The following is a 19,585-nucleotide window of genomic DNA, read 5'->3' as shown; positions in this document are numbered from 1 at the left end:
CACAGGTCTTGAGGCTGCTCTTATGCATTCCTACCTGCAAAACGTCACCCAGCACCTCACCCTTCTCCTGGGGTGGGTTCTCCTGTAGCCGGGCCAAATGTTCTTCCAACTGTGAAAGTTTTCCCTGAAGGATTTCATTCTTCTCTTCAAGGCATTTCTGGGAGTAAACAAAAGCCCCATGAGAACAGAGGTGAAATGGGCACCAGATATCCCCACAAGCCCTTGTGAACATCAACAAAACATAGGACCCTATCACCTTGTTACCAAGATCTCCTTTTGCCCTCACCTAGAAAAGACTCAGAAATCATGGACCTGGGACCATGAGGGATCTGACTTTCTAACCCTAGCTCCAGGGCTGAACTGAGTCATGTGACCTGCTAATTTCTTCTCCAAGGCCAGAGTTCACTTCAAAATTCCTTACTGTATTCCCTTTCTCACCGAATTCTTGGCTTCCAGATTATCCAAACACCCACCCAGCTTAAAAACATACCCTGCTTCTTTGGACATCAATAGCAGGAGCAGCATTGCCCTGTCCCACACCTCCACTTCCCCTTACTGCTCTCTAAGCACCTACAACAGGCCAGGCACTGTGCTGGGTGCCTCTCTGAATTTCTAATCCATACAACAGATCCGAGAAGTAGCTATTACTGCCCCTCTCTTAGAGAGCAAGAATCTGAAGTTCAGATGTTAAGTGGTTTGGCCCAGGGCTACATGATTAATAAGTGGCAGAACTGAGTTCCTAATAACAACAACAATAGCAACTAATTCACTGAGAGCTTACTTTGCACCACATAACGTGTCGTGCTTTCTACGTATTATTATCTTACAATGGTTGATGAGGCAACTACTCGTTCTTTTTCCCATTTTCAGGAAAGGATGCTTAGAGAGAAGGAGATCAAGTAACTTATCCAAGATCCATACCTTGTAAATAGCAGAGACAGGATTCAAAGGTGTATTGGACTTATAAGCCCACATTCTTCCATTACAGCACACTATTAACCCTTGAACAGGAGTCAGCTTAATTCCCAAAGGCCCAAAAGAAGAGAGCAGCAAACGGAATTCAACTTTGAACATGTGGTTAAGATGGTGCCCTAACACCCCAAAGCAGAGGGTTACCTTGTCCTGCAGGGCTGTGCTAAACTCCTTCTCAAGATGGGCCTGCTTCTCCACCCACTCCTGAGTGGCCTTGCTATGCTCCTCTGTCAGGTCGTTGAGGGCGCCCTGTAGCTGCTGCAGGTGACTGGCAAACTCGCGCAGCTAAGACAGACAAATGGGAAGCCGTCACTCAGGGTCAGAACTGGTACCACCACTGCTGCTTGCTACCTTAACTCCAGGAGCTGGATGCCTCTGATGATCCTTCCCACCATCCCCAAACCAATCACAATAAATCACATCCCTAACAGGTCTACAGATCAAACTTTAGGGCCACAACCCATTTCCTGGCAGCCGCCAATTATGCGACAAAGGAAGGGGCAAAGTATACAGGTATCTGGAGAGACAAAAGCACAGGACAGGTGCCAGAAAATTCTTCTCAACCCTCTCTTGGGAAATTGTCCTTAAAACCCCAACCCCAAGGGGCCTCCAGATGGGGGCAAGACCCACCCCACCCCACATTCACCTTAAAGGAAAGGTCCCCATTCTCCTCAGAAAGCTGGTTAATTTTACGGTCCATCTGGCTCTTCTCTGTCTTCAGGTCCTGGCACTGCTTCAGAGTTTCGTGGAGCCGCATGGTGAGGCTGTGAGGGAGGGCAGCAGTAAGAAAAGGGTGTATCCCCCATGGGTCAGGGCAGGGAGCTGGGAAGGCAGGCAGAGAGAACACTACCTCTCATTCTTGCCACGGAGCTCCTCAAGCTCCCTGGGCTCCAGCGGACTGGCCGCCTGCTTCTCGTTCAGCAGAGCCAGGCGGTCAATGCGCTGTTGCATCATGGCTATCTGCGCATCTGGCCCAGACAAGGGGAGAGGAGAGGGGAGTCAGCGCAGAACTAAGGGGAGGAAAGAGGAGGAGGAGGCATCCAATCTAAGGAAAAGGGAGGACAGAGGCAAGGACAGAACCAGTTTCCAGGAAGTCAGCCTGACGAGCCCAGGGCCAGCAGAGGGGCCATTCCTCAGACAAGCCCATGGCTCCCTGGATGGAAATCCTGGATGCTGCCCACTCATACACATCTGCTGTGTGCAAGGCACCTACCCCTCTCGGTGAGGAGCTTGCGGTTCTCAGCCAGCTCCAGCTCCAGCTCATCCCTATTATTTCTTTCATCCACAAGCTGCTTCTTCAGCCGTCTCATCTGGAATTGTGGCGTCTGCAGGATGTCACCCATGGGGGAGGCCGGAGAACCTGAAAGGAAGCTAAGGAAAGAGATGATCATCTTCAGGTATGAGACCTGAAGACCAGCAATAGGAAGGGCACTATGGATGTGAGCACTGGCTGAGAGGCCCACACCGCCGGGTTCTGTCTGCAGTGCTACCTCATGTCTCGTGACATGCCCTTGAGGAACTGAGAGGAGGGACTTTGGTGTAATCAAGAAAGAAAGGAATTCCAAAGAGAACAGCCTTTGAGAGATGCCTTTTGCCCAAGACAGATCCCAACCAATTCCCCCAATTAGTACTGCAGCAGGTGAGGACATCCCATATCTACAGGATACTGTAAGTACTCTCTGATGATGTAAGGGGCTGCTCAAGAGCTTAGTCTCTAGGAGGGAGGGAGTTGAGGACTGAATTTCGAGACCCTGTCCCAGGAAAGAGGCTCAGCACATACTTGTTCCCACTGGAAGAGGCAACCTTCTGTAGCTCTAGAAAGCGAACCTCCCTCCTGGCCTGGTGGCTGGGTGGGGAGAGATCTTCAGAGATGGTGCTAGAAGGGACAGGAGCTGGGGGGAAGGAGCAGACAAACCACAGAGAGGTTAGTAAGAGGGTGAACAGATTTGCATCTTCACACAATTTGAAAATTTGCCTTAGTGGGCGTGAATCCATGGGCACTTATATGTAAGCTACAGAAGGCGACCGGCCACTGGGCAGAACCTAAGCAGGATATCCTCTCAGCTCCAATGATCTCTTGGGTCAGAGCCACAGGCCTCCTTTCTAAATTCCTCTAATCTGAAATCTTGCACTGCCAACACACTTTCTCAAAACGTTCTCTTTCCTTGGTTCCCATGGTTCTCCTACCTCTAAGCACTCACTCTTATTAGTCTCCCTCATTTGCTCCTTCCTCCCCCACCTTCTAAGCCCTTAGTGTTCAGATGGTGCCTCCTTGCTCTGCCCACCGCTTCAATGGCCAGCTTTACACTGACCTGCAAACCCATAACCTGGCCCAGAGCCTCTCCTCTCAATTTCCAACATCATCTAAAGGGCCCATGAGGAACCTGAATATGAGGAACATCAAATTCAGCAGCTGGAAGAGAACTTGCCTAGACCCAAGTCTTACATCCTATCATAACTAGATGGCCTCTTCATCAGAGGACAGGTAGAGCTGTCAGTCTTTCTGTTGTATTTCCAGTAAGACACCTGGTAGAATTGGTACCTCTCTGTTTCAGCACTTACTCCTTATCATACCCTACTGGGTTTATGTATCTGCCTTCCCACCTAGAACAAGAGCTTCATGTGGGGGGGGGGGATTTTTTTTAAGACTGTGTACTCCTGCCCAGCCGGGCGTGGCTCAATGGTTGAGCATCGACCTAGGATCCAGGCGATTGGGGTTCAATTCCTGGTCAGGGCACATGCCCAGGTTGCGGGCTCGATCCCCAGTCAGGGGCCTGCAGGAGGCAGCCGATCAATGACTCTCATCATTGATGTTTCTCTCTCTCTCTCTTCCTCTCCTTTCCTCTCTCTGAAATAAAGATACATTAAAAAAAAAAAAAAAAAAAAGACTGTGTACTCCTAACTTCTAAACCTGGACTCATAATTGCTTAAGAAATAAAAAACAAAAGAGGTGTGTGTGTGTGTGGGGGGGGGGGTGGTCCAAGGAGAACCTAACAGCAGACATGATCACTTATAAAAAAAGTCCTGCTTGGCTACTGCCAGGCAGCTAGGAGTTCTGTAGGAACTAGGATGATGGCAACAGGGCCCAGAAACCAACCTATTCCATTACACAGTTTTCCTGAGGGCCAACTCTGTGTCCTGTTTTGGAGACAGAAACAACCCCCCACTACACTTCTCAACAACTCAGGATCCTAGCAGTACCCAGCGCAGAGAGGAGGGGATCCTCACAAGTGGTCCCTATTTACCTTTTTGCAAGAAGTTCTCTAGGTCTTCATTCAAGTTGAGTCCATCTTCATGGTCCAGCACAAATTTGAGAATGATGGCTAACTCAGCCTAGGCCACAGAGAGAAAGCAACACTTAGGTGTTAGGGAGACCTGGAGGGATGGAGGTCACCACCCTGACGGTGTCAGCCTCAAGAGCCTGCTAGAGCCCATTCTTCCTCTAAGACCTGGAGCCCCATGGTCCAGCCAAGACATTCTACTAGAAACATATTCACCCCATTGCTCTGCCCCTTCTCCTCCTCTAAAGATGCACCCAGGGTCAGACAGAATTTCTAACTGACTTCACTCCTGACCACAAGAGAAGAGAACAGGGAAGGAAAGTAATATGCTTGGAAAACTTTAACATAACTATGTTGGCTTCTTTCAGCGGACCCTCACTGCTCTTCTGTCTGGGTGAGAACACCTCTGGGGCTCATCCAAAGCTTATCTACCAGCTCAGCTCAGCTGTAAAATCTTCCGTTCTTTGTCTGAATTCCAAAGCTACAGAGTTGATTTAATTTTCCTGGTCAACTCTGCTGTAGTTCCTTATTTCTTTCTACCAGGTCTATGACCAGCCTGGGGTAGAGAAAAGGTTGACGGGAGAAAGGAACCACCTATTCCTTCCATGCCACACTACAACCCTAACCCCAACCCCAAGACAAGCCATGAGCTCAGCAAGTATGAAATGGAATGATTCAACATTTCTACTACTACGTGAAAGGCCACAGCTCTCTAGACACTGCCCCACCAGTTACCTACATTATCCACTCTGCCTCCCAACTGCTTCTGCTCTGGGAAATAAAGAACAGCTGCTCATGCAGGAAGCAAGGCCAACACCAGAACCTATATGGCAGGCAGCTCCTGGAAACCAGGTCAATTCCCTCTATAATGAAGCAAATGCACCAACTCTTCTTCACTTACAGACCATGTAGAGGAGGGGAAAAGAGGTAATCGCTCTGAGCTAGACTGTCATGGTGGACAAAGACATTCTCTCTCACTAATCATTTCTACTAGAGGAAAAGAGGAAAAAATGGAGTGACAGTTTGTGTAAAAAATATATACACACATACAGGGAACACATACATGAAGAAAGCTTGGAAGTATATCCTTTAAAAGTTAGCAGTTATGTCTGGGAATGGTATGGGATTATAAGCAACTGTTATTTCCTCCTTTGTGCTTTTCAATATTTTTCAGATCTTCTATAATGAATGGCTGTAACTACTATAACAATTTTTAAAAAGAACAGTATGTGCTGCTTAAAGAAAACAGATGGGGTGAGGTGAAATGCAGACTAGGCTCGCTAGGTGGAGTGGAGGCACAAGGGCTTACCTGAATCTTATATTCAAATTGTTCCCAGTCCCTGGGACTTTTGGAGCTCATGGTGGACTGGTATAAGAGCAACATGGTTATCTAGAAGCCAAACAGGAGGCAGTCACTGAGTGGGGCCTGTCTTCTTGCTGCCCACCCTGTCACCACCCATCCCCCAAGGCTATTCTGGGGACTCTGAGCTATTCTGGAGACCCTTCCAAAGCTCCTAGAATTCAGGAGTCCAGACCACTGTCCTTAAACCGCACTAGGAAACACTTGAGGACTCAATGCCTATCTGCAAAAAGCTATGTGCCAGGATTTCTGCACAGCTAAATACCTGAACTCATGGAACTCTCTCGGCTAGCACCTGGACAAGAGAGAGAATGAAGTAGACTGAGCTAAAAAGAAAAACATGACAATAGCTGAGTGAGGCCTGATTCCTGCCAGGTCTCCATTGAGGCCTACAGTAATGGTCTAGTAAACTCTGTCACATGGCATGGCCTCCTAGAATCTCTGGGCTAAATTAGCCTCTGCCTCATCCAGGTAGCTATCAAAACCTACCTCAAACATCCACAAGCCCCAAATAAGCACCCACCACTTCCCCTGGGTTAAGAGAAGGCCCTGCAGGTCCCTCCGATGTCACCCGCCCACCCCCAGTCTGGTCTTCTATAGCTACCTTGGCCAGTTCCAGTTCTGACCCCTCTATCACCTTCTGCACTGACACCAGGCATTCCAGGGTAGATGGATGTTTTCGGTTTTCTGTAATGACAATGTAGAAAACAGGTGAACTTCCTAGGGGCCATCCCTGAGATCATCAGAACATCTCAGAGTCAGAAGAGAATCACTGTCTCTGGTGGGGCTAGAAGACGGAGGGCTCCTTACTCCACGTCCTCTCCCCCCAACATATACATTTCCATCTGAAGTGAGTTCTATCCTAGGTCAGTCCAAGGGCTATAGGGATAGTTCCCAAAGAAAGGCTGGGTTCACAGCAGCTTTGGGACATAACACTGCACTCACTCATCCACGCACAAATTCCCACTCAGCCCTGCAGAGGAGCCTAAAGATTCCAGGTTACTCTAGAGTCTCTTTCCAACTGAGGTCACAGAGGAAGCCTGCAGCTGAGTCATACGGGGAAGACTGGGGATATCTGGTTCTTATGCTGCCAGAGGGTCTGAGCTCAGATACTATTATCTTGCTGTATCTAAATCCATTTTCCTCTTTCCTTTAATTCTTTGAAGGTGGAGATGGCAGAGACCTCCCGTATTAAAATGAGGACTCTGTGGTCAGAGCTGTACAAGGGAGGGGAACTGATGAGCACTATGCCAGAAGCTCTCCATGTGATTTTATTTAATCTACCCATAACCTAGAACAGTTATTATTATCTCCATTTTATAGACAGGGAACCTATGTCCAGACAGGTCACATAGCAGAGTAGAAGGGCCACGATCTCAACTTAAATCTGTCTCTGCTCCTGTACCTATCACCTAAGCAATTAATTCAAAGTTATCTGAGGAAAATATTTTTTCTTGCAAAGAAAAGAGGGTAATAACATAGATGCCTCCCTCTCCTCCATGTGAAGGGAAATGGGAACCCAAGGTGATGAGTCCTAAAAACTGACCCTCTGGTTGTACCTAGAGCTCCAAGATGGGGTCTGGAACTGAAGGGACACCCTTCTTGCCCCAGCTAGTGTGAGCATCACCAGACCCAGGGAAGCTGACCTGGCTGTATTCATCTCCGTGGTAGAGAGTGGACAGCCTTGAGCCTTTGCTCCTCCAGACACCTATTAACTGGTTCCTCTGGACTCCCAAGTCCCAAGAACTGAGGAAGCAGCTCCTTCCCAGCTAGATAAGAAAGGTACTTACTCTGCAGAAAATTGCACACAAAGTCCAGTCTCTCTGGCACTGGCTGCTGCAGGATTTGCTGCCCCTCCTCAGTGCTGTGGCTAGAAAAAGAGCAAGTATTAGGACCAGAGCACTTAGCAATCCTTCCCTCCTTGCTACTACATTACATACTACCTTCCCATTTCTTTAGGCTTGGTCTGCATTGGATTTGAGAGAGAGCCTGAAGAAAATACCAAGACACCATTTATTCAGAAGGAACTGTGTGGTGGGTGGGAAGTGGGAACTTGAGGCAAGAGGTCCCTCTGGAAAGACAGCACTCTGACATCCCACTTGTGAATACAGTAATGCACCACTTAACGATGAAGATACATTCTGGGAAATGCGTCCTGAGAAATGCATCATTAGGTGATTTTGTCATTGTGCAAACATCATAGAGGGCACTTACACAAACCTAGATGGTACAGCCTATTACACACCTAGGCTATATGGTATAGCCTATTGCTCCTAGGCTACAAGCTTGTACAGCATGTCACTGTACAAAATAACAAGATTTAATCAAGCACAAGAGAAAATGATGCAATCAAGAGACACGGTGGTAAACACAAGCTATACGAGGCTGCTGACAGTGTAACAAGGCACACAGTTTTATAAAAAACTTTTTAATAAGTAGAACGAGTATACTCTGAAATTATGGATAAATAGTAAACACCTAAAGCAGTAACACAGGCGTTTACAATCAAATATTGTGTACTGTACATAACTGTGTGCTACACGTTCACACCACTGGCAGCTTGGTTTGTTTGCACCAGCATCAGCACTAACACATGAGGAATGCACTGCACCACATGGAGTTACAATGGCCATGATGTCTCTAGGCCAGCAATTTTCAACCTTTTTCATCTCATGGCACACATAAGCTAATTACTAAAATTCTGCAGCACACCAAAAAATATATTTTGCTGATCTGACAAAAAAATAGGTATAATTTTGATTCATTCATATCAGATGGCTATTGTTATGTTGGCTGTTGTCATTTCTTATTTGACAATCTAAGGGAAAAGAGGTCAGTGCCCTGACTAAATAGTCAGGTATTGCATGTTTTAAAAATTCCTGTGGCACACCAATTGAAAATCACTGTAATAGGAATTTTTCAGCTCCATTATAATTTTATGGTGCCACCATCATACATGTGGTCTGTTTTTGACCAAAACATAATTTATGCAGCGCATGGCTATATAAAAAAGCACATTTTTAATCACTGTTTCAGTAACCATCTCATAATTTAGTCCTAAGTATTATCCAATAATTTCCATGGAGAAAGATCTTTGGAAGACAATGGATTAAAGTGTCAGGATATTAAATAGAGGTTTTAAAGAGTGACATTCTGATTATTTTGGACTCTTCGTGTGTGGAAGAAGCCAGTGTTGGAAATGTCTGAAAGGACACGCACAGAGTAAATAAATACTGATTTATATATAGATCCCTATATGAATAAATGTATTTCTAAACATAAAAAAAAGCACTGTCAGAAGAGGGTCAAAAATTGATGGAAGCATCAGAGATATATGGGAAGCTAAGTTCAATAATCAGGAATGGCTCAAGTATAAAAGGTCAAAGGTCAGGACACCTGGGAAACCTGGGTAGAATAAGCATGAAGAGGATGATGGAAAGGAAAAACAGGTTCAAGAACTAAAAGAAGCGGAAAGAGCAAGGTTCTGAAGTATACAGAGCAAAGTTCAACACACACTAGGCTGAAGGCTGAGGTAGCTAAAACCTCCCAAAGGCCAGACCAAGGGACAATCACTTTTGATCTGTGGCTGTCACCCTGCTTGTTTAACTGGAAGGGCAAGCAAAGTACGAAGAGAGCAATGAGGGCAGGGAGGCAGCAGGGGGAGCTCTCAAATGGCCCAGGCCTCTGGCTTCCAGGGGATTGGTCTAATTGCAGTTTCATTTTCAGAGGTGAAGAATCTTCTATGATTAAAGGGCATCTTGCTCCTCAGAACATAAATCTCCAGGTTTCAACCAACTTTCTGGAGGGCAGGAAAGGCCTCAGAACCTTCCAGTGCCAGACATCTTGAAAAGCACAAGATGTATCCAAGCCAAGACTATAAAAGTAGCTCCCTGTCTCCCATGTGATTACAAAAGCATTCTGGGTAGCTGGTCTGTGATTAGGGCCGCCTACAAAGTCTTCAGGAGATGCTAATCTCCTCAGAGACTCCTGCAAGAGCCCTCTTCCCTAACCACCTACAATCTGGAATGTTGTGACTCCTTGCCTCAGCACAGAGCAATAATTTACCTAGTGTATTCCACTAGGTAAAAATAGAGTTCTCAAGTTAAATGTTTGAGAAATACTAGGTTAAACCAAACTAAACATTTCCTGCATAAGAGGATATAACATGAATTATTTCCTAATTGTATTTAATCACAAAACCATTTTTTTCTTCCCACTGAGCCCCTGGGATAAGTGAAGAATCATGAAACATGCTTTGGAAAATACTGATCCTGAAGAAATCCAGCCCAAGATTACAAGTCTCATCTCTGGCAGGAAGCCATTTAGAACCACTGCTAGTCACACCTCCATCCTTTCTCAGGAATTCCTACCCCACTCATGGATATAACTGCATCATTTATAACTAAACACTCTAACTGTACAGGCAGGCTGAAAGCTAGGAACAAAGCAGGTGCTCAGTATATGTGCTGACTGAGAGATGGGAGATGCTTTATACTGGGAAGAGGAGAAGTCAATGTCAGTAAAACAAATGTCAGGACTTTAGGTTTTCTGGCAAAATGCCTCCACTAAACTTTGCTATTTATGTCACAAGATATCAAAGAGACGGGACAGCCTTTTTGCTTCTATTCACACAAAGAACAGAAAGAGAAACTTGTCAGAGGTTGACTCCAATTATTTTCCCAGAGAGGCCAAGTGGTCAAGCAGCAAGCCCTGTTCAATCTCATAGCTTCCATCTACCACCAACCCTGCCATCCTCCACTTCCTTCCCGAGGACTAGGCATCTGATTTAGGAAGGAACAGTAGCAGCATCAACAATTCAACAGCCAGAACACATTCACCAAGGATGTCTGTCTTCCTAAAGGAAGTTGGTCTACACTGTCCTGGACCTGAGATGGAGATTAGGGTTACCTGTGATTTCAATAGCCCCTCCCTCTAAACACACACACACACACACACACACACACACACACACACACACACACTCCCTCCCTCCCTCTCTCTCTCTCTCTCTCTCTCTCTCTCCCTCTCCCTCTCTCTTTCTCCTCTCCTCTCCCTCTATCCCCCTCCTCCTCTCTCCTAGTCTAAAACTTAGGTAATACCTTATAAGACAATTTGGAAGGAGGGCCTCTTGAATTTTTGACCTCCCTATGAAAATTTCCCACCAAGTTACAAACCTAAATAAAGGCACGCACCCTTAGCCCTGGATACATCTACTGCTCTTGTCATCAGTCCAAGGAAATTTCTCAAAAGCAAAAGCTCCTTGATATATTCTTAAATCAGAAAAAAGCATGCCACACCCTACTGTATGTCACAGCATGAGGCATATTATACCTGGCTGCCTCTCTTTTAGTTATGTTAAAATTAAACAGTGGGTTAGGTACTATCAGCCTAATGCTTTTACCAGACATTGATGTTGGTTGCCTAGAATCTATCATTTCAATAGGGTTTGCAAAATAATTATTTTCACTAAGAGTTGCAAAATGCATAACTCTTAGTACATAACTCCACCTATAAAGTAGTCTTGCAAAAATATCCTAAAAGAGCTTAACCTAATCAAACAGATCTAATTACCATTTACAGGCAACAATGGGAAGAGAATAAGTAAAGCAGCACTATGGTGATATAATTAACAAAATCCAAATTTTTGGAAATTCTATAGGATCAAAAAAAGGGTGGTGGTGGCTGGGGTATGGAGTAGGAAACAAGACTGGTAGGAGGAGGTAGGCCCCTGATGAAAGCTCTTGAATACCAAAGCCAAAGATTTTAGAATTCAAACTCCTGGCAATGACCGGTCCATCACTGAGGCTCATCAGCTGTGGAGCCTCACAATGAAAGGAAGAAGGACCACATGTATAGGAATGTCCTGGAATAAGGGAAGGTTAGAGAAGAATGACATCACAAGGGCTGGTATCCAGAGTGAAGCAGAGGAAGGGATGTAAGAAGTCTTCTAACAGACAGACTGAGAGGATGATGACTGATTAGAAATCAGTGCCAAGGAGAGGAAACAATTCAAGATGATGTTGAAATGTCATGCCCAAGTTAGTGGGAGAGAAAATGGTAGTGTCTGTACCAAAATAATAGTGGTTTCTTTCAGAGGCACTAAGGCAGGTGTTGGGTAGAGCCACAGAGACTTCTAAGAAATCCTAAAAGACATCCCACTACCAATAAACATTTTATAAGATACATTTAAAAGATTTAAAAAAATCAAACCATTAGCAAACCCATCTGTCCTGGGTTACCCTGCCCCGCTAGTCTTCGCTGATGGAGAATATCAACTACATTTTCATTCACTACTTACTCAACAAACATTAATTAAAATCAATGTATTGTCCTAAGCTAGGTACAAAGGACACAAGAAAATCAGACCCAGTCCCTATCTTTCACAAGCTCAGTTCCATCTTCTTTCCCTGTCAATGAGCTGCTGTCTATGAATGGGTGGCCAAATTGCCTCACAAAGTTGCTGAATCTGACACCAATTCCTACCTGCCACACAAACACTCTCAACACTTCTGTGTATCCTTGGCCTAGGGGCTCAGTCTACTGTGCTTTCCTCTCCATCACTGTACCTCCAAGTCCTTAAATTGTGGCTGGCCTCTACTTTTGCTCATAGCATGAAGAAGTGAGAGACAGTCAGTTTTGTCCTCCATAATCCCTGAAAGTTGAGGATACAGGAAGAATGATGAACTATGTGAGCTTAATAATTGGGTTATAGCTTGACCCATATTTGCTTGGTTGAGGAGGAGGCCCTATTCCTGCGATGTTCAATGGAAACATGTGCTAAAGACACAGGCATAAAAAGGCCCAAACTAGAAACCTGGCTAGAGGACAACAAGCAGCTTACCAAATGCTAATCAACCTCACAAAGCAAGTAAATGAGGCAGGTGAACACCAACAGAAATGCTATAATGGCTTTGGGCATATCTGTGCTGTGCTAACAAGTTAGAGACGAGATTTTTAAAATGCTGCTTATTTCCCTTAAGTACAAGAGCTTCCCCTTTCTTCTTGTCCTTACAGGTTACAAAGAGGGCTTGTGAGATAAAGATGAGTCACAAAAGGAGTGTTGTAGAAGACTCCTACCGAGATAAGAAGATGGGGAGCCCCAGAGCAGGCTATTGGAATACTGTGAGAACACAGAGACTTGGAGGCTCTTCTGCACAAGAGTGAGGAAACCTTAGGGTAAGACAAGAGTGAAACCTCTCCCATAGAGAAACTCAGTGACTGGAGGATGAAGTCAATGCATTTTTGCCTCTGGGCCCCACACTTGGCTTATGCCATCCTAATCCTGTCCACACTTTCTGGTCACAGCAGTCACCAAGGGAAGGGAGCAAATGCAATCCCCACTGCAGCACGTAGCTTCGCTTGAGAGGCTGGAGAGGGACATGGTGCACACTCACATGCTACCAATGATCTTGATGAAGACGCTGCAGTCCTGGAGCTGCAGCAAGTCCTCCACAGGGTCAGCCACATGCAGACCATTCACCTGTGAGACAAACAAAAGAGCCCAGAGAAACTGTCATAAGTGCCAGAGCACTGTAGTTCATTCGTTTCCCCAGATGTTAATTCTTTGCTCATTGTGAGTGCCTACAGTTGTAGACTTACAGGAAAAGGAACAGATGATTCTAGGATTTTTAATTTCAGCAAAAGAATGCTGCTGCACCCACTCATCCAGTGACAGCCACCTGAAGCTGCCATCCATCCTTCCTTTGGCTTCAACTAAATAAGAGCTTAAATTCTCTTAGGATGTTCTAGCACTAGGGGTATAATTTAAATACAATTAGGCATAAAATGGTTCTAGGACACAAGAACTAGTACCACCACTGCCTCTAGAGAGAGGAATTTGATGGCTGGGAGTCAGAGGTGGGAAAAAGAAAGGCTTTTTATATTATAGCCTTTGTATCTCTTAAATGGTATGATCCTTTGTAGTCCAAATTTTTATATATAGCCCTTTGTGTCTCTTGAATTCTGAAATACCTATTTGAAACTTATATTACATATATTTTATACACTCCCACACAGACATAAAATCTTGTTATTAATGCATGTTTAAAATTCTTTCCAGGCATAAAAGTTTTTTCTGAGGGAGGAGGGAGAAATGATAGGGGAACAAGATAATTAAAAAAAAAAAAGGAGGAAGGAAACAAACTTAAAACTACAAAGAACAACTCACTAATTCTGATTCAGTCACGTTTCCCTTCTTTGCCTTTAGGCAGGCATCCATCTAAATCAGTCTTTACTTCTAGAAAATTTGCCAGCAGTCACATGCAAATGAATCAGGTACAGAGGTTATTCAACAATTATATATGGTCAACTTCTACAGGAAATCCTCATGAATCTCATAGGCACCAAGTTCACCAGGCTGAAGTTTACCTTTGTATTACCTTAGGAAGGAAGGATTTGCTAAGTCATCAATCACATGTACAAGACTGAGGGAGGAGGGAGACTTAGCCTCCTTAACAAGGTAAAGTATTTTAAAGAACTGCAGCACAGTGATTATATGCAAATGAGTAGATTCTATTATTTATAAAAGTGCTTTTTAAAAGGTACTGGGCTGGGAGCCCCCAGACAAGGATTTTGGGTCTATCTCCTCCACTAACTTGCCAGGAACCTTTGCAATCAACTTTTTCTCTGTGCCTGTTTTGTCACTTGCCAAGTGGATGTAATAATTCCTACCTCATCTACCTTAAAGGACCAGTGTGGGTTCAAATGGGATTATGGATGCAAGAACACATTATAAAATAAACACATGAAATGCAAAGCACTATTATGGTTAATAAAATTAAAATAATAAAGTAGATCTAGGAAGACTTCTACTTCTTAGCACTTGCATTAGATGCATGCAATGGAGAATCAAGAGGACTAAAAAAAAAAAAAAAAAGATTTAGCTGCAGTAATAGTATTTATTTCGGTTAAATACTTCTATATTAAAAGCAACTTCTAGCCCTGGCCCATGTGACTCAGTTGGTTGGAGACTTGACCCGTACATCCAAAGGTCTCAGGATCGATTCCTGGTCAGGGCACATACCTAGGTTGAGGGTTTGACCCCGGGAAGCAACCGATCCATGTTTCTCTCTCACACTGGTTTCTCTCTCTCCCTCTCCCTTCCTCTTTCTCTAAAATCAATAAAAACATATCCTCAGGTGAGGATTTAGGGAAAAAAAAGAAGCTTTAAAAACAACAACTTCTAGATGGATTAAGTTAAAACAGGTTAAGTTTTTTTGAAGTGTGGAATATAAAATATGACCTCTCACTGAAGCCTTAAAGACTATAATATATTAATACCATCTTTTGAAAAAAAACTTAACCTAGTCAGGAAAGGCTAGTGTAAATTTTCTAGGAAGATTGTGAATACTCCAGGCCAAGATGCCATTGTACATACTAAAAATGAAGAAACTGCCAAGACTTAAGCATCCAAAAACCATCCCTTTAATACCTGCAATGTAGGTAAAAAATTCAAGGGCTATATGAAAGTTTGTTTGCTAACAAGAATGAAAAATCACATCAGTTAGCCTATTTAAAGTCACTTAAGGAATCTGGATTCATCGCTTACAAATTAAGTAATAATTCAGCAAGTTTCTTTCGTAAATATAAAAATGTATTTTCTTCTGGTGCATTATTTTGGTCTCAAATGAGAAATCATTGGAAGGCTGAGGAAGTGGAGAAGCTTTCATCTCTAGTCAGGATATAAAATACATGAGTAAGGGCCCAGCTCACAGCAGAACTCAAGAACTGTCTATTAGGCTTTCAGGGTTGCTTAAAGTTGTCGAATCTTAAAGTTCCCTATTCCCTATAACACCTTATTCATTATAATTGCTGGCATAGATTAATTTCAAGCTACATGTTAAATAAAATAAATTTACTTTTACATTATAAAATAAATTACTGAAAATTTGGAAAACCAAAAAACTCCACTCATTCAAGCATTTTAATACATGCACTTTCAGTATTTTGATGTACTTCTTTCTAGTCTTTTTCCCTAGATCATTTATTTATATTTATTTATTTATTTATTTATTTAAATATATCTTTATTGATTTCAGAGAGAGGGAAAGAGAGGGAGAGAGAGAGATAGAAACATCAATGATGAGAGAGTCACTGATCAGCTGCAACCCGCAACCTGGGCATGTGCCCTGACTGGAATCGAACCCTGATCTCCTGGATCCTAGGTCGATGCTCAACCGCTGAGCCACGCCCGCCCGGGCGCTAGATAATTTTTTAAAAACCACAGCTATAATTATCATGTGTGTATGTGTGTATTCTATACCACTCTTCTCACTAACATAAGTATTATTTCATATTGCTAGTGTCATAAAATCCATTTTAGCTGCCTGACTTGTTTAAATTGAAAAATTCTATGTAACTATATTTTAATTTTTTTGTTGTTAATTCTCACCCGAGGGTATTTTTTCCATTGATTTTTAGAGAGCAGAATGGGGGGAGGGGGGAGGGAGGGAGAGAGAGAACCATTCACGTGAGAGACACTCTGATTGGTTGCCTCCGGCAAGCACCCCCCACCGGGGCGGGGATCGAACCTGCAATCCAGGTATGTGCCCTTGACTGGGAATCCAACCTGGGACCTTCGGTTTGGGGGCTGACACTCTGCCACTGAGCAACACCAGCCAGTGATATATTTTAACATTTTAATGCATGTTCATGGTGATTTTTGAGAAAAGTATACAAGTATCTGCTGTTAAATAAAACTAGTTTTGTGACTGTTCTTCTCTGTAACAGTAGCAGTCAACCATAAAAATAAACCTAGGACCTAAATAAATAAAAGTTATAGACTGATCAACTAAAACAATATGGCTAAAGGATCCCCAATATTCACTAGAGACATAGCTCATGGTCCCCCACAACCCAACCAGCTTTTTTGACGGGGCGATGAAGGGAGGAGAAAGAAGAGACATTGTTTCTAATATAGACATAAAACATTGAAATGTAATGTAAATTCAAAATATATCAAATATAAATATTTTAAAAGCCATTTAAACTGCACAACTAAAATTTGTATCTATTTCAGAAACTGAACTCTAAGAATGCATGTTTTGTATATTAAATATATTTCCTGACTAGATATTTGATACTGTCTTATTAAATCTACCTTACTTGGAAATTAAAAATAATTCATTTCGCCCAGCTGGGCGTGGCTCAGTGGTTGAGCATTGACCTAGGATTCAGGAGATGGTGGTTTGATTCCCAGTCAGGGCACATGCCCAGGTTGCGGCCTCAATCCCCAGTCGGGGGTGTGCAGGAGGCAGCCGATCAATGATGGCTCTCTCATCATTGATATTTCTATCTCTCTCTCTCCCTTCCTCTCTCTGAAATCAATAAAGATATATTTTTAAATAAATAAATAAATAAATAAAATAATTTCCTTTAAAATATTCTTTTTCTTTTAAAGTTGCCTCTTTAACTGGCTAATTGATCAGTTGTCAGGGTGACTACTAAAATAACCTGTAACAAACAGCATGCCCAGACAATATTTTAGGTTTCAGGAATTATTTATTCAGATACTGGGCTAAATGGTTGTGTGTGTGTGTGTGTGTGTGTGTGAGAGAGAGAGAGAGAGAGAGAGAGAGAGAGAGAGAGAGAGAGAAATGTTTTTTATACACATTATCTCAATATCCTCATAGTAACCCCATGTGGTATTATTATTATTATTTCCATTTTTAAAATGAGGCGCTGAGAGGCTAAGTAACTTGCCCTAGGTCACACAGGCCAAAACAAAGATTCTAAACCAGACTGCCTGACTCTAAAGCCCATTCTTGTCCTCATTATACTCAATGGCTTCTTTGGTTTCTCTGTAGCTTTAAATTCCCAGTGCTCAGTGTTATTTTTTTCATTTGCTAGTGTTTAGGGCAGAAAGTACATGAAAATACCTAGCAGAAAGATTTTGGTAAAGTAATCAAGAAGGCAACAGGAAAATAATTGAAGCAGACAAAATATGGTAAAGAAGAGCAAGGAGAACCTTGCCCTACAATTAAAGGCTTTTGAAGACCAAAGTTCAGTGCCAACCCTTTTAGTCAGAAAAATTCACAGGGAGCAAATGAGGATGGATTTCCATGCAACCCTTCCCATGATGGAAAGGGAATATATACCTTAGGGCAGCCTCTTCTAACCTACACAAGTAGAGTCATGGATCACTGTCAGCATCAACATCATCAGAAATAATAAAAGTTAAAAATTAAAGGGAAAGGCAAAGGAAAACTATATTTCCATAGCTGTGACTCCCAGAAAATTCTCCCAAGCTTCCCGGGGAAGGTTAGCAAAGGAGAGGAAGACCACTCACCCAAGAAAGGAGTGCAGCCACTCGAGTGGCATGGAGCGTCATCTTGGTGATACCAGACCGTCACCCCAATGCACCTGGGACCCAAGAGAAGAAGAAGAGCAGTTAATTATATCTGATATCTGTGATGAAGAAGGAGGGGGAAACAGTTCCATTTACAGGTGGCTTTGAACCTTTAAATAAATCACTCTTCACCTGGCACTTAATCCACACCACCAAGGCACCATGGGAATCTTTAGAGAGCTGACAGTATACATCAAAATTAATATAAAACTTATTGCATCAGAGCTGACAATAAAGAATCCTGCATTTAATTCAATGTCCACAAGTTCCACACAATCTTTCTGTTCCACAGAAAATGACATTCAAAGCTGGCCTTCGATCCTGCTCTTTGAGACATGGTACCCTTAAAACATAGGGCAATCATGGTTTTCCAGACAGACCTAGGTTTGAAAGGTTGATTTCTGGCTCTTTCTGCAGGTACCCAAATTTTGCCTAACAATAATAACCAAGTCCTTGGGGAACCTCTCTAAATTCTGAATTTTTATATCTCCCACAGAAATGTCAGATATAGTAAAGCCAAGTCAATTCTGACAGAGAGCCCATAGGACATTTAATAAAAGATTAGGGACTTGTCCTGGTATTCTTACTTCCAATTTTCCCTCCCACTGGGAATTGGCCATCTACTTGCCAACCTGCCCAAGAGACCATAGACCGGGTGACTAAATATTCCCCAACACCTCCTAGCAGCCTCCACAATTCCCAAATCTCCATGGGAGCAAAAAGCCCCTCCCCCCACCTCCCGCTGGAGGTGCTCAGTTTGTCACTATTCTACAAGGAAGAGCAAAAGTGGTAAGAGCCACATCACCTATAACTTTCCCACCATATTAGCATCTCCAAGGTGTGGGTTCTGAGGAACCAATATTTGCTAAAAGCACCTTCTGTATGCAAAGTGTTGGGGATAAGAAAACACCATTCTTGCCCGACCAGCGTTGCTCAGTGGTTGAGCATCGACCTAGGATCCAGGAGGTTGCGGTTCAATCCCAGTTGGGGCACATGTCCGGGTTGTGGGCTCGACCCCCAGCCGATCAATGACTCTCTCTCATCACTGATGTCTCTCTCTCTCTCTCTTTGTGAAATCAATAAAATATTTTAAAAAAAGAAAAAAGAAAACGCCATTCTTATCCATAAAGTGCTTACTATCTAGTTAGGGAAAGGATATACAGAAATCTCTTAGCCTTTCTATGCAAGTGCACCCTGTTTATAAACCAATCAAAAGGGTTATTTTTTTAATCCTTACATGTGTTCATCCTGTGCTGGAAGCTATGATGAGCATATACAACAAAATTACCTGAAATGGGAGACAATAACATGGTCCCTGCCTTTGAGGGGCTTACAGCAGGATAAGAGTGTTATAAAAATAACTGAATGCTAATTATAATTGTTTCCTGACCCTGCAAAACCCAACATGATTCCATCCATCATACCAATGTCAGTCTTAGAAATGAGAATTCACACCTGGGCTTTGGCAATAAGCAAGCGTAGTGGTTAAAGGAGCTCTCTGGACGGCAGAGAAGCTAAGAGGCCTATGTGTTCCTCAGTCTTGGATGGTTTTCACCCAGGATAGCCTATTCCTGAGCACTAACTGCCTAGCTCCCTGGGGTCAGGCAAGGATGAAAAAAAGGCAGA

The 19,585-nt window shown here is 43.3% G+C and overlaps 1 protein-coding gene across 4 annotated transcripts in view; it reads right to left on the bottom strand.

The window, feature by feature from the left end:
- Nucleotides 1–19,585, bottom strand: part of NUMA1 (nuclear mitotic apparatus protein 1) — a 36,501-nt gene that overhangs the window by 13,019 nt on the left and 3,897 nt on the right. For 3 of the 4 annotated variants that reach the window (XM_016218132.2, XM_016218131.2, XM_016218134.2), the window contains exons 2-13: nt 17,900–17,973; nt 13,008–13,093; nt 7,404–7,483; nt 6,218–6,300; nt 5,563–5,643; nt 4,218–4,305; nt 2,753–2,864; nt 2,186–2,343; nt 1,823–1,940; nt 1,619–1,736; nt 1,117–1,257; nt 35–157 (exon numbers count right to left, since the gene is read on the bottom strand). In XM_016218132.2, the coding sequence (XP_016073618.1) occupies nt 35–157; nt 1,117–1,257; nt 1,619–1,736; nt 1,823–1,940; nt 2,186–2,343; nt 2,753–2,864; nt 4,218–4,305; nt 5,563–5,643; nt 6,218–6,300; nt 7,404–7,483; nt 13,008–13,093; nt 17,900–17,941 (1,230 nt within the window). In that variant the 5' untranslated portion in view covers nt 17,942–17,973. Of the gene's footprint in view, nt 1–34; nt 158–1,116; nt 1,258–1,618; nt 1,737–1,822; nt 1,941–2,185; nt 2,344–2,752; nt 2,865–4,217; nt 4,306–5,562; nt 5,644–6,217; nt 6,301–7,403; nt 7,484–13,007; nt 13,094–17,899; nt 17,974–18,834; nt 18,984–19,585 lie in introns of those variants that run through there. The other variant, XM_016218133.2, reaches the window with a different exon arrangement.

Source organism: Miniopterus natalensis, chromosome 11 (assembly GCF_054644295.1).
Source record: "Miniopterus natalensis isolate mMinNat1 chromosome 11, mMinNat1.hap1, whole genome shotgun sequence".
Classification (NCBI taxonomy): domain Eukaryota; kingdom Metazoa; phylum Chordata; class Mammalia; order Chiroptera; family Miniopteridae; genus Miniopterus; species Miniopterus natalensis.
This window is presented reverse-complemented; position numbering and strand designations above follow the sequence as displayed.